The 22,393-nt window shown below is 37.8% G+C and overlaps 1 protein-coding gene across 5 annotated transcripts in view; it reads right to left on the minus strand.

Annotated features, from left to right (window-relative positions):
* Positions 1-1,301: 1,301 nt before the first annotated feature.
* Positions 1,302-22,393, minus strand: part of LOC128686153 (uncharacterized) — a 202,074-nt gene continuing 180,982 nt past the window's right edge. For 3 of the 5 annotated variants that reach the window (XM_070083131.1, XM_070083130.1, XM_070083134.1), the window contains 5 exons: positions 22,204-22,367; positions 20,121-20,314; positions 17,970-18,118; positions 14,420-14,667; positions 1,302-5,469 (listed from right to left, as the gene is read on the minus strand). In XM_070083131.1, coding sequence (XP_069939232.1) covers positions 5,256-5,469; positions 14,420-14,667; positions 17,970-18,118; positions 20,121-20,314; positions 22,204-22,367 — 969 coding nt within the window. In that variant the 3' untranslated portion in view covers positions 1,302-5,255. The remainder of the gene's footprint in view (positions 5,470-14,419; positions 14,668-17,969; positions 18,119-20,120; positions 20,315-22,203; positions 22,368-22,393) is intronic. The other 2 variants (XM_070083135.1, XM_070083132.1) reach the window with 1 other exon arrangement.

Raw genomic sequence — 22,393 nt, forward strand, 5'->3', positions numbered from 1 at the left:
AGTCTGTGGAGACAAAGAACTTTGTCCTTGGAGGCAAAGAGGGGAATGTATGAGAGTATAGTTTTACCAACGCTCTTATATGGGTGTGAAGCGTGGGTGATGAATGTTGCAGCGAGGAGAAGGCTGGAGGCAGTGGAGATGTCATGTCTGAGGGCAATGTGTGGTGTGAATATAATGCAGAGAATTCGTAGTTTGGAAGTTAGGAGGAGGTGCGGGATTACCAAAACTGTTGTCCAGAGGGCTGAGGAAGGGTTGTTGAGGTGGTTCGGACATGTAGAGAGAATGGAGCGAAACAGAATGACTTCAAGAGTGTATCAGTCTGTAGTGGAAGGAAGGCGGGGTAGGGGTCGGCCTAGGAAGGGTTGGAGGGAGGGGGTAAAGGAGGTTTTGTGTGCGAGGGGCTTGGACTTCCAGCAGGCATGCGTGAGCGTGTTTGATAGGAGTGAATGGAGACAAATGGTTTTTAATACTTGACGTGCTGTTGGAGTGTGAGCAAAGTAACATTTATGAAGGGATTCAGGGAAACCGGCAGGCCGGACTTGAGTCCTGGAGATGGGAAGTACAGTGCCTGCACTCTGAAGGAGGGGTGTTAATGTTGCAGTTTAAAAACTGTAGTGTAAAGCACCCTTCTGGCAAGACAGTGATGGAGTGAATGATGGTGAAAGTTTTTCTTTTTCGGGCCACCCTGCCTTGGTGGGAATCGGCCGGTGTGATAATAAAAAAAATAATTTAAAGCTATTAAGTGTTGAACCCTAGTATCTTGCTGATATGCCTGTACCTTTCACATGTGGTTGGGAAAATTTCTGAGAATTGCCACAGAGTCATTTAGAGTGACTGAGCCTTGTACTGTTGGGAAGAAATCTTTTGCAGAAAGAGCCTTTTATTGTGTACATCCTAGATTGTTCAACATATTGCCAGTGTCTGTTAAGAGTCGGGAATCTGTTCATGCTTTCAAATCTCGATTGATAGCACACCTCTTTTTCTAGAGCTTATGAACCTGATGTTCATACTGTCATTCTTGAATATAAACTTTAGTATTTCTTCTTCATCAATGTTGTTGTACTTATGGCTTGGCGAGAGTGATTGTTAATTTCTTGAAAAAACAGGTGCTCAAGAATAACAAAATCCCAAATTATTATTATACTGAGTGCTGGAGTCTAAATGTATGAACAAAATTATAGAGGGAAGACATATTATCAGGTTAATATTTACTCAACTGTTTTTTCCCCATTTCTTTTTGTTCTGCAATATTCCATATTTAATTATTTGTTTACTAAAGTATTATAGTATTAAATACCAAAAGAGGGAACTCCTTTATTTATTTACACAAAGTTTATTATTACAGCAGAATAAATTTTATAGAAAATTATAATAGTGTTGCTTAGTTACTAATTAAACCAACATGCATAGCATTTTGGCAAATTCAGTATTTTAATCACTGCCCTTAAGTATGAAAATATGCTCAGACAAATGACCTTAAAGCTTGCTAAAAATTTTGGGTCACCTGATTTGCTACTCCTTTTTCCTTCTTCTCCCATGGAAAATTGAAATACTGTTATGCAAATTGCAAGACAGTTTAGATAAATAACAAAATCACAGGTATGTCACCGGTAAATTTTAGCAAGACTAGGTTATATTGCTATGTCAGTTTTGATGAAAAAATATATGGCATGTTCAAAATTTAGATAACTATTTCACTAATTCTCATGGGGAAAAAGTGGACATTTTGAGGTGATCTAAATTTTTGGTTTCTTATCCATTATCAGAAGTTAAATGAATTTGATGAATAGTAAATTTCCAAGCCTTATTAGTTGTCTATACCTATAGTCAGTCAAACAAACAAAAATATGTTTATTTGAAGCCCTATGCAGCTTCCACCGGTTCAGTCTCCTGAGCACTTATGTAAGAAGACTTGTAACTGTACATGCAAGAGTTGGGCAATCTATAAGGCAAAAACTAAGAAAATCTGGATTCAAGTTGCTGCCACCTGCTAATAGGAAATTGTTAAACTGAAAATGAATAAATATTTAATGGTATTTCTCATTTAGGGAGCAAGGGGCTAGTAACCCCTTCTCCTGTATATATTACTAAATGTAAAAGGAGAAACTTTTGTTTTTCCTTTTGGGCCACCCCGCCTCAGTGGGATACAGCCAGTGTGTTGAAAGAACGAAAGATTTCTCATTTAATTGTTTTTATCTAGGATTTATGTAAAAATGGTTTAATAATGTTTACCATGTTCCTGCGATCTTGCAGATAATTTTCTCATCTTTACTAATTTGCTGAAATTTTGAGAGGCAATTGTGGAATGTTTCAGCTGCTCTCAGTATGAGGCAGGATTTTGTCAGGTGCCTGACATGATGCAGCTCTACACATAGTGAAATACTGTCTTCATTACAGTTGGCAGTTGTAATTCTACATCCAGCTCATTAGACTCTCTTGCTTATGATCTATAGAGTTCCTTCAAGAGCCTTTTTTGTATTCTTCCTTATCATATTAATCTCTAATAGTTCTGTATGGTTTGCCTATGTCTATTCTACTTCTCTGGTAATGGCCTATGCTAATCTGTGAAGATGTTATGCAGTCTTTTTCCAAATTTCTTATACAGTATATAACCCTGCTACTCTCTCAAGTTTTCTCTAATCTTTCCTCAGTTTAGTATCTGATAATTTATGAGCACTTTCTTCCATTTTCCTTCTGGTACACTATGAAGTAGCACTAATCCACTTTTGCTGTGGCTGATATGCCCATTTCATATTGTCTTTCCACTTTTCTCTACTTTAAGACAGTTTTTACTAACTTTGCTGTTCATCTATTTATTTTCTTCCATAGGATGTATTCCTGCACTTGTATGAAGCTACTGTATTCTGTTCCCAGTGCATCTTGTTTGTTTTCCTGTGGGAAGGTACAAACTTGTCTGATGCTTCCCTGCATTTCTGGTTAAATAGATGCAGAATTTCTTAGGAAGTTAACTAAGTTTGGTGTTCCACAATATTCGTAAGAAATAAATTCATGTATTCATCGATGCCTTTCTTGGATACTGATCCGTTGGATCTTCCATCTTCCCTAAAGGTACTAATTAGTTTTATTTCCAGTGGGTAACAGAACATTGGTATGCAGAGATTGTTCACTTGGCAGACTTCCTATTTAACTGTTTTTATATTTTAGTTGCTGAGGGGGAATACAGCAGTATTATATGTCTAGTCTTGCCAGCCAGTTCATTAGCTATTCTCTTTGGTTTCTTGATGTTTTGCATTAAGAATTTTATTGCAAAGTTAAGGAACTTGGCACTGTCTCTGGATCCTCAAGATGGGGGTCAAATTTCTCTAGTACTTTTCTGTTTTTGAAAACACATGGTAATGCAAGCTTGGCTTTGCATTGTAATTCTCCTCTATGATATTTGTTAGAAAGATATTCATATACGTAAAATCAAACAACCACAGATTTGAGACAAAGCTCTTTTCAATGACTATGGCAGAACAATTTAAGTCAAGGATATAGAGAAAGAAGTATTTAATCAGTACTTTAAATTAAAAACTATAATATATTGCTTTCAGTTACATGTGGCAATCTATTCCATGTGGTTTTATATACACATTCTTAACTGGTCTCAGGTAACTTAACAATTTATACAATCTCTACCTAAGCCATCCATAGGAATTGAGGTAAAGCCCATCAATGAATTAACCTTTTAAATATTTACAGAATAGACAAAACTGAAACACTTTTAATGTGCATCAGAATGTATGTACTGTACCTATATCTAAGTATTTTTAGTTAGAGCACAGTTATGTATGCAGTCTCTCATCTTCAGCATTTATTTTGTAATGTTCTTTTGTATATAATTACCAATGGCTGTAGCACACACTTCTTCTATTGTCGTGATCACTATTTGTGAAAAAACGCTTTACTGGATCCTTTCAGCCAAGTTTTTCAAATTTAGGAATGTGGCCTCTTATTCTCCCTGTTGTTGGCACTAAAACAATTGTTTCATAACTTTTCACAGTAAACATTATGCACTGAAAGTACATGTTGTTTACTGGCTATTTACAAAAATTTAGTATTCTCAAAACTAGCAGAGAAATGATGACTCCAAACTTTGGAAATGTTGGCTACACTTCTGGAAAGCCTACTTTTGTTAAATTGGGGGAAAAAAAAAATGGTTTTTAAGCTTTTCAGCTACCACCAGAAGAGAATTCTTTTGTGGTGCAGGTGACCAACTGAAAGCTCAAGAAGAAATTCAGTAGTGTTTTCAGGTCTAAACTGTTACTCCAACAACTCTGTTAGATTTACATTACTTCATTTATTTTCTGAAGATCTCAAAGTGATATCGATAAACCCATTTTTACATATTTCCAGAACTGTTATTTTCTTGCTAATTTTCTAGAATTTTTGCCTTCACAGTAATCCAAACTAGATTTTATTCATCTCTGGATAAACACAAAACCCTATAATGAGTGTAAAATGTGATGCAAAAAATGGAGCAACAAATGCTGGCTGGCATAAATAATTATTCTGGTGATGGCCATACATTGTGTGTTGTGAGCATTATACAAATATAGCATTAAAGAAGAGCAACTGTATACTTCAGGGTGAGATTTTTTAATTAAAAACTGAATGATATAAATACATTTATCATGAAAAAGGAGCTTCATAAACTAAATATAGTGTACAGTACATTAAATTAAGCAGTATCCACTGTACTGTAATTGCATTAAAAAAAGCCATGGCAATTTCAGTATTTGGCGTATTAAAAAAATCTGCACAGCACTACACTGTTATTGACAGTGAAGAAAATTCATTTAATTTTTTACAAGTATCACATATTTTCTCTCTAATGAGATAATTCTAACTGGTGCAACCTTCTTGTAGCTACATAAACCAAATCAGCATCATATTGACTGCATCACTAAAAGTAAAAAGGAGGCAATTACCCAGTATGGTACTATTAATTAGCACCACAAACTACTGTCTTTATGCCTTTACCATTGTAGTTTGGGGTGTAACCTTTTTTGATGAGTTCCTTCACCTAGTCTAACATCTTACCATACATAAGAAAACTACCCACTATATTATAGATATATTCTTTGTATCACTAGAGAATGCCAGCATTCACATATTTTCTTAAAGCAGAAAGATCTCAAGTATTTTTATCGTGTCTGTTAACTATTCATCACACGTACAGTACTCTACTGGTATGTACTGTTTCTCTTATTTTATGGAATTCTTTATCACTATTTTGACACCAACTAATAAGTTTAGATGGTGGCCTCTGGTAATTTGGGGACACCAGTAGCATTCATATCAACGGATACTTCAGAACTGATAGTCGCAACACTTGCTGCCACTCCTGGTATTGTGGATTCCCCTGACGTGCTGCTGTGGTCACGCTGGGCAAAATGCCGTCCAAGGATTTTGACAGCCGAGTATCTTGCTCGCTGATATGCACTGAATGTATTGAAGCCCAAAAACCTGTAACAGTGAAGATTATCTACATTTTTCTTACAAGAAGCATGAAACACTTAACTCAAAATATAATAGAATGACTATAAAAGCATAATAATTTCATGTTGTAGCAACTAGTCTATGGGCCATCTCTCAAAGTAAGAGTATACAACTTTCTAGACTGTCACAAACAATGCCCAGTCATAAATACATGAGAATATCAACAGACTTTTCAACATGTCAATTTTACCCTTACACTGGTTTAATGAAACTGCACAAATGCTATCATCGGATACAGTAATAAATTTGAACAAATCATTGAAATCCTGCACCTTTTATGGCATCATGATAAAAGAGCCAGTGTTGCCACAGCCCACAAAAGCAATGATTCTACAAACATTACCAACTAAAAGAAAAAAATCTACCAATACTAATAACAAAATTAAAATTTTACTAACCGCAATTATACATCACCAAAAGCATACACAATTTTAAAGAAAGAATACACAACTAATGCCATGATTAAAATGCTAGGCACTGTATGGTTGACAACAATGAATACTTAACACTGCTAACTTATGGAAGGCCTTTGACAACTATTAAACTTTCATAATAAATTACAACACCAATAAAGGAGAGAAGCTTCAGACCTGGATAAATGACAGAGTCATCAATTTAATTTTATTTATTTTATGTCTTTGCAAACAGTACATTGAGATGTTATATTTACAATAGTGGGTTGCAATGCAAAGAAAGCCTCTATTATGCCTAGGCATTATGGGTCTTATGAGTGGTATTGAACACAAAAGTGTCAAAGGTGGTTAGAAGTGATGAACACAATTCTTCAGGGATCAATCCATACCAAACTCTACCCGAGAAATACAGACAAAAATTCAGATTGTACACGAACGGTATACAATACCAACAAGTTGAAAAATTTAGACATGTGCAACATCTGGGTATCTTTATTGTAGACGTTTTGCCAACCAGTGGCTTAATCAATACAAATTCTGGGATGTAATTTGAAGACAGTAGAACTAAAAAGTATACAAAAGATGAGGTAATCAGTCCCTCAATCTACAAGAGTGATGGACTGAACACATCAACTCCAGGCTGAGGGACTGATTGCCTCAAACTCCTCTCCTTGCACTTTTCTGCTTTGTACTGGACTGATGAAGCCACTGTGTGGCAAAACATTTCTTCAATAAAGATTCCCATATGTTGCATAAGTGTCTCAATCTTCAACCAGCCTTCTTGCCTGTGGTCCAGAATCTTCATGACTACGGTGCTCTTCACAGAACCTCCAAGGCTGAGGGACTTATTATCTCATCTTTTGTATATAGTTCTACTGTCTTCAAATTACGTCCCAGAACTTGTATTGATAAAGCCACTGGTTGGCAAAATGTCTACAATAAAGATACCCAGATGTTGCACATGTGTGTAAATTTTTCAAAAATTCAGATGTTCAAAATTTCAGGATGGACATTCCTTAATTGATTTTGTAAAAAGGAAATTCACACACACACACGCATGTACGTCAAGCACATCAAGAAATTAGAGAAAGTGCAAAGGTTTGCAACAAGATTAGTCCCAGAGCTAAGGGGATTGTCCTACGAAGAAAGGTTAAGAGAAATTGGCCTGACAACACTGGAGGACAGGAGGGTCAGGGAAGACATGATAATGACATATAAAATACTGCTCGGAATACACAGGGTGGACAAAGACAGGATGTTCCAGAGATGGGACACAGAAACAAGGGGTCACAATTGGAAGTTGAAGACTCCCATGAGTTAAAGGGATGTTAGGAAGTATTTCTTCACAGAGTTGTCAGGCAGTGGAATAGCCTAGAAAGTGACGTAGTGGAGGCGGGAACCATACATAGTTTTAAGACAAGGTTTGATAAAGCTCATGGAGCAGGGAGAGAGAGAGGACCTAGTAGCAATCAGTGAAGAGGCAGGGCTAGGAGCAACCACAAATAGGTGAGTACACACACACACACTCTCTCTCTCTTTAAATAGTACAATTCCAAGAAGGGAAATCGGGATGTTGAGAAAATAGTGGATCTCCTCCTCCTCGAGAATCTGTACAATGTAATCCCTGCTGACCTCAGAAGCTCTTCTGAGGACAAGGATCAAGATAATTTTACTGCAGCTCTGGAAATGGGTGGGAAATTCATAACTGACAAAAGGTAAAAATAATCATTCTCTTTTTGAAATACCTTCCTCCAGGTAAGAAGTACAGTGCCTGCACTCTGAAGGAGGGGGTGGGGATACTTGCAATTTGGTGGGGCATTTGAACTGTAGTGTCTGCATGCCTCTGGCAAGACAGTGATGGAGTGAATTATGGTGAAAGTGTTTCCTTTTTGGGTCACGCTACCTTGGTGGAAGATGGCCAGTGTGTTAAAAAAAAACAAAAGGTAAATGTGGCCCAAATTTTCAGGGACAAACAAAGGCTGAGGTGCTATCTCAAGTAGAAGGCAATGGTAAATCCAATTTTCAGTTACTCAGAGAAGCAGTGCCAGTCCTATACCAAATGGTAAGAGCACCTTTAAGGCTCAATACTGTTTCTACTTCAAGTGAATGGGACACTTACAAAGGTCTTGCTGATTTAGAATGTGGGATCAAACAGGGAAGGAACACACTCAGGTGACCATAGCTGCTGAAACACATCTAGTTGTCTGCATTAGGTCTTCAAAGCAAGGTGAGGAGGAGCATTCAAGTAGTCTAGACCCAAGAATATGAGTATTTTCTAGTAGGTCTACAGTTTCTTTGATGTGGGCAGGGTAAAGAATGTACCATCCTTTAGAGATGGAAGTGGCACCTACACCCTGTTACGCTCCAGAACCCTGTCGTTCAGTGTCTGAGGATACTTATACAGGGGTAGATACACAAATTGTGGATAGAATCCATATACCAAACTGGTTACCTCCCTGTAGGTATTTCAGATGAAATTCCCTTTGAAAGGGGCCAACCCCTTATTAAGAAATAATGCCATGGGCCTGTTAGATAATGAAGAACAAGTAGTGCGGGAGGAGCCAGATCCCAAGGTTTGGGAAGAGAAGATAAGGGAAACTGCTGGATCTTTACCCTGTAGGTGATGTGACAAGTATGGCTCATGAAAATGCTACCAAAAGTACTCATGACATTTCTCACAAGAAAGGTGAAGATTTAAGGTTTATTTCTGATGATGTACTGCAGTCAACTGAGGACAAGGATATCCCAGCCAGGGTCAAGCCTGACTGGAGCATGAGTCAGGGAAGGAGTATAAGGGAGACCCTACCTACTAGTGTAAAATTAATTGCTGCACAGAAGAGTGATGACACCCTTAAGTTGATTAGAGCCTCAGCTGTGACTGATGATGGATCTTTACATTTAACCCTTTCAGGGTCGCCAGGCCCTCTCCGAGACTTGTTCTCAGGGTCGCCAAATTTAAAAAAAAAAAAAAAAAAAAAAAATCTTATGAAAAGATAGAGAATCTTTTCCCGATCATAATGACACCAAAAGTATGAAATTTGATGGAAAACTTACGGAATTATGCTCTCGCGAAGTTAGCGGTCTCGATGATGTTTACGCATCGGCAATTTTGCCCACTTTGAGCCCTGTTTTCGGCCAATTCCAGTGTACTAGTCAACAAAAATCATAACTATTTTGCTAGAACTCCATTTTTTCTATCGAATGAGTACAAGAAACCACCCATTTACCGATTTCAACTATCCAATAAAGTGGTCAGAATTTAGCAATTTTGCCAATTTCACACAAACTTCAAAAGATGCCAATTTCCGAATAGGGTCCAGAATAAACAAGAAAGACATTCCTGGCACTAAAATAACATTTCCTCTGTTCATTAGTCACGTCCCCACGCCCCTCTTACATTTCTTTTGCTTTCCACTTTGAATTTTTATTCTCACAAAAAATAGAAGATTTACTGTTATGCAGATTACTGCATTAGTGTTGAAATGGTATAAATAATATCAGCACACTTGTGAAAGAATATTAGACTCACCAGTTGAGGTGTATTGGACGCGTAGCATGATTTGTTTACTTTTGAACTTTGGTAAAAATCGAACATTTCTGCTACTTTGAGCACAATTTCAAGGTATTTTTCATTGTAAAAGCAGTCAAAATCATCTCAATTTCTGTAATATGTCTTCCATTCTATAAAATGAGACCAGAAAAACTAGAATACAACAATAAATACCATACAAAAATACAGTGCAAAGTCACTGTTTTAATCCAAAAACAAAAAGTTTTTTTTTTCTCATTATGCACTGTGTGCTGCAGGATTTTTTTTATACTGCACGCACTGACCACATAGACCCATTCTTTCATATGTAGGCCTACCAGCTTTCTCTCACTAGATCTGAGGGCGCTAGAATTTAGGCATACTAGTACGTCAAAAACCCTGGTACGTAAGCCGTACTAGTACATCCGAAACCCTGAAAGGGTTAAATAAGTGTTTCTATTTTAGGAAAGGAATTCTTATGAAGAAGTCGCTTTCACTTGCTGTACCTAGGGAAGGAAATCAAGGTTTTCATCACCAGATTGTAGTGTCTTAAGTCTTATAGAAACCATGTTTTTTTGTTTAACAGCATAAAAAAGGAGCACTGCAGCAGGCCTACTGGCCCATGCCAAGGGTTTCCAGACATTTCTTGTGGCCTCAGTTGTGGGAGACTGTTGGAGAGTATATAGACCTCTTATGTCTGCCAAATTATAGGGAAACCTTAACCCCTTCAGGGTCCAAGGCCCAAATCTGAAGTGGTGCCCCAGTGTCCAAGAATTTAAAAAAAAAAAAATTTGCTATTTTTTCTTATGAAATGGTAGAGAATCTTTTTGTGAAGGTAATAAAACAAAAAGTAAGAAATTTGATGGAAAATTGGCGAAATTATGCTCTCTCGAATTTTGATGTGTCAGCGATATTTATGAATCGGCGATTTTGCCGACTTTGACTCCCATTTTAGGCCAATTACATTATTCCAGTCAACCAAATTCTTAGCTATTTCACTAGTATTACTTCTATTCTATTGATTGAGCACAAGAAATCGCCAAGTCAACTGTTTCAACTACAAAATAAAGTGATCGGAAATTGTTAATTTGGCCAATTTAACACAAAGTTCAAAATATTCCAATTTCAAAATAGGGTCCAGAATAAACAATGTAGGTATTCCTGGAACTAAACTAACATTTCCTCTGTTTATTAGTTACGTTCTGAGGCTTTACAAATAAATTCCATTTTTATTTTTTATTCACATAATGAATTTTTATTCACACCAAAAAATAGAAGATTTACTGTTATGCAATACTGTAATAATTGTCTAAATATCATCACCATATTTGTGAATGCATATTAGACCCACCAGCTGGCGTGTATTAGACGTGTGAGGTTGTTTATTTACTCTTGAATATCGGCAAAAATTTAACATTTCTGCTACTTTGAGCTCAGTTTCAAGCCATTTCCAGTGCTAAAACCAATCAAAATCATCTCTATTTCTGTAATATGTCTTCCATTCTATCAAATGAGACCAAGAAATCACAAATACAACTATAAAAAACATACAAAAAACACTTCAAAGTCGCTGTTTTAATCGAAAAATCATGATTTCAGTTTTTTTTCTCTCATTATACACAGTGTGCTGCAGGATCTGTTTTATGTGGTGCACACATACCACATAGATGTATTCTCTCATATCTAGGCCCAAATGTACCACTCACAGTTTATCAGAGTGAGCTGAGCTCATGACGTAGATCTACGGTTTGGACCCTGAACGTAAAGCCGTAGATCTACGGGACGGACCCTGAAAGGGTTAAAGGCTGTTCCCCTTGAGCCTATTTCAGCACTAGGTAGTGCAAGCTGGTGATGGATGTAGTTGACCCACTTCCAAGGACCAGAAAATGAAATAATTATTTTTTTTAACACGTCGGCCATCTTCCACCAAGGCAGGGTGACCCAAGAAAAGAAACACTTTCACCATCAATCAACACTTCCACCATCACATAATTATTGTCTTTGCAGAGGTGCCCAGATACAACAGTTCAGATGTCACTCCAAGCGGCCAATATCCCAAACTCCTCCTTTAAAGTGCAAGCATTGTACTTCCCACCACCAGGACTCAAACCCAGCTAACCGATTTCCCTAAATCCCTTCAAAAAATATTACCCTGCTCACATTCCAAAAGCTCGTCTCCATTCACTCCTATCTAACATGCTCACAAATACCTGCTGTATGTCCAAGTCCCTTGCACAGAAAACCTCTTTTACCCCCCCCCCCCTTCTCCCTTCATCCTTTGCTAGGACAACCCCTACCCACCATTCCAAGTCCTCTTATTTTGCTCCATCCTCTCTAAATGATGAATCCACCTCAACAACCCCTCTTCAACCCCCTTTTAGTAACTCCACACCTCCTCCTAATTTCCACACTACGAATTTTCTGCATAATATTTACACCACGCATTGCCCTTAGACATGACATCTCCACTGCCTCCAGCCTCCTCCTTGCTGCAGCATTTACAACTCATGCTTCACACCCATGTAAGTGTTGGTACCACTATACTCTCGTACATTCCCTTCTTTGCCTCCATGTATAATGTTCTTTGTCTCCACAGATACCTCAACATACCACCCACCCTTTTTCCTTCATCAGTTTTATGGCTTACCTCGTCCTTCATATACCCATCTATTCCCAAATATCTGAACACATTCACTTCCATACTTCCTCCCTCCAATGTGGTATCCAATTTTTCATTGCCTAACTTGTTTGATACCCTCATCACCTTACTCTAATCTATGTTCACTTTAACTTTTTCTTCTTTCTTTCAACACATCGGTCATATCCCACCAAGGCAGGGTGGACCAAAAAGAAAAACGAAAGTTTCTCTTTTAAATTTAGTAATTTATACGGGAGAAGGGGTTACTAGCCCCTTGCTCCCGGCATTTTAGTTGCCTCTTACAACACGCATGGCTTATGGAGGAAGAATTCTGTTCCACTTCCCCATGGAGATAAGAGGAAATAAACAAGAACAAGAACTAGAAAGAAAATAGAAGAATACCCAGAGGGGTGTGTATATATATGCTTGTACATGTATGTGTAGTGTGACCTAAGTGCAAGTAGAAGTAGCAAGACATACCTGAAATCTTGCATGTTTATGAGACAGACAAAAGACACCAGCAATCCTACCATCATGTAAAACAATTACAGGTTTTCATTGTACACTCACTTGGCAGGACGGTAGTACCTCCCTGGGCGGTTGCTGTTTATCAACCTACTACCTAGGCTTTAACTTTTTATATACAATTATTTGCTCCACTATGAGGTACCCGGAAGCAGTCTGTCTATGTTGTCTTAAGGGCTCTGATGAAGTTCTTTCACATGTTGGCTTTCTTTGTCTGGTGCAAACAGACCAAGGGCCTAATCTGACAATATTATTATTTAGAAATACTTTAAAATGTTTAGATGTAGAGGCTAAATTTTCAACGAACTATCATCTCCAATCTTGGGAAGTAGTAGAACTGATTAGGCCATCAACCAGGCCATCTTTGATGGGCCATAGAAGGTGATGGCCATGGAATCAACAAATGTTTACCTGATTTTTAAATGTCAAATCAGAAGTTTCATGTTTTCAACAGCAATTCAAATTCAGTAAATACAAATTAAAATAACTGTCTTCAGAAATATATTCAATACCTTTGCAAACACTGACAGGTGTATTAAAGGAGAAAAGGATAATGTTAATTTATATAGTTTCTCAGGACTAGAATAAAAAAATTATTTAAATTACATGAAGGTCTGAATGAATAACTGAACATAAATACCGATGAAAGGTTACAGGTGCTCTTCAACTTACGATGGTTCGATTTATGATGATTCAACTTTACAATGGTGCAAGAGCAATTAGTTACAGTAATTATTTGTTTATTTACTTATTCAGTGACAGCAGTTATTTATTTTCTTATTTATTCAGAATATCATATTTGTATCAGATTTATATTTTCAACTTACAATAGGTTCGTCAGAATGTAACCCCATTGTAAGTCGAGGAGCACTTGTATAAACTTTAAACTTTTAAACATGGCATGAATACTGTGTAATGTCTTCGACAAGGCAATTACATTATACAATGTCTATGAACCTTATAAAATTTGCATCACAAAATTCTTGAAGACTGAACAATTATCTTGCATATCCATTATCATAAATATTCAAAGATGCAGGTAGTAGGTTGGTAGACAGCAACCGCCCAGGGAGGTACTACCGTCCTGCCAAGTGAGTGTAAGATGAAATCCTGTACTTGTTTTACATGATGGTAGGATTGCTGGTGTCTTTTTTCTGTCTCTTAAACATGCAAGATTTCAGGTATGTCTTGCACATACATGTACAAGCATATATATACTCACCCCTCTGGGTTTTCTTCTATTTTCTTTCTAGTTCTTGTTTATTTTCTGTTATCTCTATGGGGAAGTGGAACAGAATTCTTCCTCCATAAGCCATGAGTGTTGTAAGAGGCGACTAAAATGCCAGGAGCAAGGGCCTAGTAACCCCTTCTCCTGTATAAATTACTAAATTTAAAAAGAGAAACTTTCGTTTTTCTTTTTGGGCTACCCTGCCTTAGTGGGATATGGCTGGTTTGTTGAAAAAAAAAAAAAAATCAAAGATAAAACTACAGTAATAATAAGTATTTTTTAAGAAACTTAAACCTATGGTACATACACTGGAGCTTCTGGTACTGATATAAGAGATACTGCTACCATTTTCCAGTCTTTCCAGGTCAACATAATGACTGCTCGATTACTTGCTCTATTTTGGCTAAGGTGGGCAGAAACACGGAGACTTGTTCAAATGCAATAAAAATACTAAATTTGTGAAGTGATACGAAATGGCAATACTAACAAGAAAGAAAATGTTACCAGGCACACACAAATAAATGGTATAAGATGTTAGCAATGTGCTCAACAAGTCCATCCTCAATATTAGGTATACTACTTACCTTAAACAGATATATATGATTAAGAGAGTTGCTCCAGCAGCCAGCGATCTAATGTAGGCATCATCATACATCTGAACAACAGCCCAGGTGCCAGCTATTGTGCCACACATGACAGTCACCAGAGAGGCAGTTTGAAGCCAGTGCCGCGCTGTGAAGCCCTGACCAATCCACCATGCCCGACCCTTTTCTAACTGATATACCGCCCCACACACCTTGCATGATAGATTTTCTGAAGAATTTTCAGCACACTGAAAAAATAATCATGCATTAATTTAATGTTTAAAAAGAAAATAAAAAAATGCTTGTTATTTTATGATTCAAGAATGGAATTATACAAAACTTTTTAGTTTTTTAAACAAAGAATGAAAATGCCAAATTCCAAACACCATTCTTTTTCACGTATTGTCATGCTTATTGCATGCTGAATCTTGTACGGTACCTCCTTCCAACTCTTTACCAGTTATCCCACTATATCTTCCCTCCATCCTCTACATGACCAAACCATTTCAATAGCCAACTTCCACTCTGAGTTGTACCTTTTGCACCACTACACCATCTTGTAATCTCATAATTCCTTATTCTAAGTAAAATTCTTTATTCTATGTCGAAGCAAAACAGAGGGGGTTAGTCTAAGACTAGACATTTCCACTACCTAAAACCTTCATCTTGTTGCAACATTCAGATTATGCTTTATGCCCATATAAAAAGGTCTGTCCTAGGTAGTAGGTTGGTAAACAGCAACCGCCCAGGGAGGTACTACCATCCTGCCAAGTGTGTACAATGAAAACCTGTAATTGTTTTACATGATGGTAGGATTGCTGGTGTCTTTTGTCTGTCTCATAAACATGCAAGATTTCAGGTATGTCTTGCTACTTCTACTTGCACTTAGGTCACACTACACATACATGTACAAGCATATATACATGTATACACACACCCACCCCTCTGGGTATTCTTCTATTTTCTTTCTAGTTCTTGTTCTTGTTTATTTCCTCTTCTCTCCATGGGAAAGTGGAACAGAGGCGACTAAAATGCCGGGAGCAAGGGGCTAGTAACCCCTTCTCCTATATAAATTACTAAATTTAAAAGAGAAACTTTTGTTTTTCTTTTTGGGCCACCCTGCCTTGGTGGGATATGGCCGGTGTGTTGAAAGAAAGAAAGAAGAAAAAGGTCTGTACAACTATACTTTGAAATACAGTAGAGTCCCACTTATACAGCAGGTTAGGTTCCAGGCCACCGCCATAAAGCGGAAATCACCGTAAAGTGAAGCACCCTTTTTTTTTTCCACTTATAAATGCATATAAATACTAGATAAGTTTACACTAACATATATTAAGTTAGCAATAGAACTAGGCATTAAAAAACAATAAAAAAGTAAAATACACATATAGTACACTCATTACTTACCTTAAAATACTTGTAGTCTTTATCTAGGGTGAGACGAGTAGTATTTATTGTAAGAAATCAAGTGTGGTATGTATGGTAGTCAGCCAGGCTACCATACCAGGCCAACCCAACCACACACAATATTCTATGACATATAAGCATCGCAGAGCGATAAAATGCATATACAGTTCACTCATTACTTACCATAAAATATTTGCAGTCTGAATGTAGGGTCAGAGGTGAGTAAACGAGATAAAACGAATAAATGAGAGAGAGAATGAGTACATGAGAGAGGACACTCGTGGAGTTATGTAAACAAACCAGGGAAACACATCTGGTTTGTGTACAAGTTACATTGTGTACAAATTGTCTCTACTTTGATACAGTAGAATAAATAAAGAGGAACACTCCCATTCTCATGTAACACCATTTTTAGAAGAAATGATGCTCTGAGTGAATGCATACAAAAGGAATAATTTTCTATACAGTAGGGCCCCACTTATTCGGCAGGTTAGGTTCCAGGCTACTGCCGGAAAGCAGACTTCGTTGGAAAGCAGAACTCCATTTTTTCCATTTATAAATGCATATAAATGCCAGATAACATATATTAAGTTCGCAACAGAACTAAGCATTAAAAAGTAAAATACTCACACAGTACACTCATTATTTACCTCAAAATATTTGTAGTCTTTTCAGGTAGTAGATTGGTAGACAGCAATCACCCAGGGAGGTACTACCATCCTGCCAAGTGAGTGTAAAACGAAAGCCTGTAATTGTTTTACATGATGGTACGATTGCTGGTGTCCTTTTTTTCTGTCTCATAAACATGCAAGATTTTAGGTACATCTTGCTACTTCTACTTACACTTAGGTCACACTACACATACATGTACAAGCATATATATACATACCCCTCTGGGTTTTCTTCTATTTTCTTTCTAGTTCTTGTTCTTGTTTATTTCCTCTTATCGCCATGGGGAAATGGAACAGAATTCTTCCTCCGTAAGCCATGCGTGTCGTAAGAGGCGACTAAAATGCTGGGAGCAAGGGGCTAGTAACCCCTTCTCCTGTATATATTACTAATTGTAAAAGGAGAAACTTTCGTTTTTCCTTTTGGGCCACCCCACCTAGGTGGGATATGGCCAGTGTGTTGAAAGAAAGATAATTAGCCAATCACATGGCAGCACCTAAATACCTAAAAGTATGCAGACATGGTCAAGAGGTTTAGGCATAGTTCAGACCAAACATCAGAATGGTGAAGAAATGTAATCTGAGTGACTGACTGTGGAATTATTGTTGGTGCCAAATGGAGTGGTCTGCGTATCTCAAACTACTGATCTTCTGGGATTTTCATGCACAACAGTCTCTAGAGTTTATGGAGAATGGTGAGAAAAATAAAGTATCAAGTGAGCAGGAGCTCTGTGGGCAAAAACACCTTGTTAATGATAGAAGCCAGAGTAGAATAGCCAGACTTGTTCAAGCTGACAGGAAGGCAACAGTAGTATGCAGAAGAGCATCAACACACACAAATCCATGGATCCGTCTTGCCTGTGCAGCTGACAAACCTCCAGCAACTTCATGATGCCATCATGTCAACATGAATCAGAATATCTAAAGAATGTTTTCAGCACTTTGTTGAACCCTTGCCATGAAGAATTCAGGCTGTTCTAGGGGCAAAGAAGAAGCCTATCCAATACTAGAAGGGTGTACCTAATAAAGTGGCCACTGAGTGCATGTCCCAGAACATTTCGCACATGACCATACTCCCTCTTCTTTGCTCCTCCAGAGACTAATGTCTAGCCCTCATGTTCTTCCGTTCCAATAGATTACCTATTTGTCATTACTTGTTAGCAGTTTCAAGTGCAAAGCTTAACCCAGGTATCCTATCTTGTGTTTAGTTTCTTAGATAATTTTATAAAGTTTCCAGCAATTGAAGCATACACTACCCTTCTTGCATATTATTCCAGCAGTCTGTCTCTCTAGCTTCCTATTGGCCTCATCATTATCTACTTTTTCATAACATCCATGATCTCTTATGTGGTTATCTTGCATGTGAGAGAATGATAGCACTGTACCCTAGTGAGAAACAGCCTAAGTGTTAAACAAAAATTTACTGTACAGCAATTACAAAAAAATTCAATATATATAGCTACAACATTTCCCACCTCCATGAGCCATTTACGAAGGCAATGATGGTGCACGGCGCCAACATCACCTCGGCAGTCACATGGTTGGATGAGAGGTCCTGCATCTATGCGCTCAGTGTCATAGCATATCCAGCACTCTGCACTTGAATCTCCAGTGACTCCTTCACCTATAATGTGACAATGAATAGTATTAATGTGTCTTGGGCAAAGTTAACTGTTTATATTTGCAAGTATTAGGGCAAAATTAGTAAAACCTATTCTTCAATGTTAGGTAAACGTGCAACTAATAAGACATTTACTATGGTCATATTTCATTCACTAACTTCCTCAAGGCATTACAAACAATACAGTGCATGGACATAAGGGATATAAAGTAGGTAAGGTAAGGTGTCCAGAAGGCAGGGCATTCTTGGAGGTATGGAACCATCAATCCCATTCACTTTAGAGAAAGAACAAGACCACTCTCTCCTTTTCTTAGATATCAAAATCCTTAAAATCAAACACACCCTGAAGCTTCTCCTGCCATGATAACCGCACTAAGCATTCTCTAAAATTTCTTGGTGCGAAATGTAATGCAGTCAACAATACCCTCATGAAACTTAAAATTATTACATATTTCACCTTCAATTGTCACAAAGAAACTATGCAAAGGACAAAACCTTCTTTAAAATCTGAAAAGTGACAACACAGCAAATAAACAGTGATTCATCTTTCCAACTGGTAATGCAGTTAACTAAATTTCAAAATACCCTCCACAAGAGGGACTACACTACAGTTGTCACCTCCAAAAACATTCATAATATTACCAAACTCACAACCTGCAGCCATACCAGTACTGAAGCACACATCTACAGAATTCCTTTCAGTGGGTACAACAGAGTATACATTGGTGTGACTACAAGAAGTCATAACATGAGTGTCCTCGGACACAAATATTCCTGAAAGACACATACCAAGAACAACACTTACATTATTCATAGAAAATAAGGCACACCTAATGGACAGGACAACAGCTGAAATGATTATTATAAAAGCCATTTACAGGCTGCATGCATGTGTGTGTGTGTGTGTGTGTGTGTGTGTGTGTGTGTGCGCGCACGCGTATGCATGCTCGCAGGCACACATGCAAGCACACACATACACACGCACACACGCACACACGCACACACGCACACACACACACACACACACAAACTTTCAATACCATCAAACAGAACCATGGAGTATGTAGCATCAAAAAATCTTTAGCTAAACTCATCTTGAAAAATTTCTGAAACACACTGTATAGGTGACTCAGGAACCTGGCAATGTCACCACTTTATCATCCACTACTGTACAGCTGTATGTGCCATGTACTGACTTGGTAAGGCCTCTTTGTGAGCAAAATGTTTCTTTAAAATAGAGGTTTTGTTTACAAATAATGTCCTATTATTAAACATCTACCATGCCTAAGGCCTACTTTTACCTGAAAATTTTCACTCTTTCTGATATACAGTATTCCAGGCTTCATTCCCTGATAATGCCATACACGTTCTTTTATTTGCTTTTCCTATACAAGTCCAAGCTGCACACTAGCACTGCATGCTTAAATTCATACACCTTCCTGACATCATCACTATTCCACTGTTAGCCAACCTTTCTTTCAACAACTGCTTGTACCACTCACAAACTCATGCTTTTCTTTAATTCCTTCACTTTCATTAACCTTTTTTACCTACTGACTTCACCTTCCTCTTGCTTTAGTTACCATTAAATTATTATTAGACATACCAGTTGCTCCTCAACCTTTTATCCACTAAGATCCCAGCAGACTGCTTTTTTGTGTACTTTACGATGCCTTGTATATTATTTTGTCTAGAAACATGTTTCTTATTGCAACACATGTTTGTAAGTGTAAACTAATTAAAGATCACCCACTTTTATTTACTATACACTGAAATTAATTCTCTCACTCTGCTCAACATCACCTCCCACAATCTCCCTTTTCTCTACACTCATCTCACCTCCAAGAACATTATCTACTTCAATCCACTTTTCTCTAAAACATACATTCTTTAATTTAATAATTTGCCTAACATAACATCTTTATTGCAAATTAATAATTTTATAATAAACTACAAAAAGACCATAATTTGAAACTGAAAAAGAAAGAGTGATTAAAATTCTTACTAGTATGTGGGACAGGTTGTCCAAGCTCCAGTGATCGATCAATATCGAGCCTCTTGAGAATTTTTTTAGGATTAAGGATCCATAACTGCTCTGGTGACATGCAATTCCACAAGACACACGGAAACCACAAAGCCACCCCAAGCTCCACCACACGAAAGATGATGTCATAAGCATTTCTTGACATAAGTGGAACTCTGTGGAAAAACATAAATTACTGCATGAAATATGCACAAATGTAAGTTATCACTAATATAACTACATTTATAAACAAATACTCTATGTAGTGGACTGGTATCATTCAAGACCAGCCTCTGTAAAACAGAGACTGTAAAGTAAAAGGACACAAGTGCAACTAATGTGACATTTATTGTGGCAACGTTTCGCTCTCCAGGAGCTTTATCAAGCCATTCAATGGCTTGATAAAGCTCCTAGAGAGCGAAACGTTGCCACAATAAATGTCACATTAGTTGCACTTGTGTCCTTTTACTTTACATATTGTCGGTAATTCTACCAACTTTATTACAAAACAGAGACTGGCAATGAAAAAATTAAACATTACTAACGCAAACTTTTAAGAGCCAATTGTAAAATGCAAATTATGAATTAAAATATTACCACCACAAACTTGTGATATACCATTGCTTGTAAACTTTACTATCCCTATCTCTCTTTCTCTCTCACAAATAAAAGTGCCCTACATTAGTACTGAAGGGCTACATTTTCTCTTACATTTGTATCGTTACATAAAAAAAATACTTTTCACTCTTATTACTGCTTACACAGCCTTAATTTTTTATTTATTTTTTTTTATTATCACACCGGCCGATTCCCACCAAGGCAGGGTGGCCCGAAAAAGAAAAACTTTCACCATCATTCACTCCATCACTGTCTTGCCAGAAGGGTGCTTTACACTACAGTTTTTAAACTGCAACATTAACACCCCTCCTTCAGAGTGCAGGCACTGTACTTCCCATCTCCAGGACTCAAGTCCGGCCTGCCGGTTTCCCTGAATCCCTTCATAAATGTTACTTTGCTCACACTCCAACAGCACGTCAAGTATTAAAAACCATTTGTCTCCATTCACTCCTATCAAACACGCTCACGCATGCCTGCTGGAAGTCCAAGCCCCTTGCACACAAAACCTCCTTTACCCCCTCCCTCCAACCCTTCCTAGGCCGACCCCTACCCCGCCTTCCTTCCACTACAGACTGATACACTCTTGAAGTCATTCTGTTTCGCTCCATTCTCTCTACATGTCCGAACCACCTCAACAACCCTTCCTCAGCCCTCTGGACAACAGTTTTGGTAATCCCGCACCTCCTCCTAACTTCCAAACTACGAATTCTCTGCATTATATTCACACCACACATTGCCCTCAGACATGACATCTCCACTGCCTCCAGCCTTCTCCTCGCTGCAACATTCATCACCCACGCTTCACACCCATATAAGAGCGTTGGTAAAACTATACTCTCATACATTCCCCTCTTTGCCTCCAAGGACAAAGTTCTTTGTCTCCACAGACTCCTAAGTGCACCACTCACTCTTTTTCCCTCATCAATTCTATGATTCACCTCATCTTTCATAGACCCATCCGCTGACACGTCCACTCCCAAATATCTGAATACGTTCACCTCCTCCATACTCTCTCCCTCCAATCTGATATTCAATCTTTCATCACCTAATCTTTTTGTTATCCTCATAACCTTACTCTTTCCTGTATTCACCTTTAATTTTCTTCTTTTGCACACCCTACCAAATTCATCCACCAATCTCTGCAACTTCTCTTCAGAATCTCCCAAGAGCACAGTGTCATCAGCAAAGAGCAGCTGTGACAACTCCCACTTTGTGTGTGATTCTTTATCTTTTAACTCCACGCCTCTTGCCAAGACCCTCGCATTTACTTCTCTTACAACCCCATCTATAAATATATTAAACAACCACGGTGACATCACACATCCTTGTCTAAGGCCTTAATAAAAGATACTTTTATTAGTACATACTATACTAGCTGTTACAGAGAATGCAAACAAAAATGAATGCTTACATAAGGAAAAATTATTTTTTGCCATTTTCTTCCTACCTATTTTTCCAAAATCCTCCCAGCACATCAGAAAATAGGAAGCAGACGGTTATCATCAGCATACAAGCTTGAAAAACCAGCCCAAATCGGGACTGATGTAACTGTGACTGATCAATGCCTCTGTGTGGAGGAGCTTCACCAGTGAACTCCCCAACCACCTGTAACTTGATACATGTAATTATAAATTATT

The sequence above is a fragment of the Cherax quadricarinatus genome, chromosome 9 (assembly GCF_038502225.1).
Source record: "Cherax quadricarinatus isolate ZL_2023a chromosome 9, ASM3850222v1, whole genome shotgun sequence".
NCBI lineage: Eukaryota > Metazoa > Arthropoda > Malacostraca > Decapoda > Parastacidae > Cherax > Cherax quadricarinatus.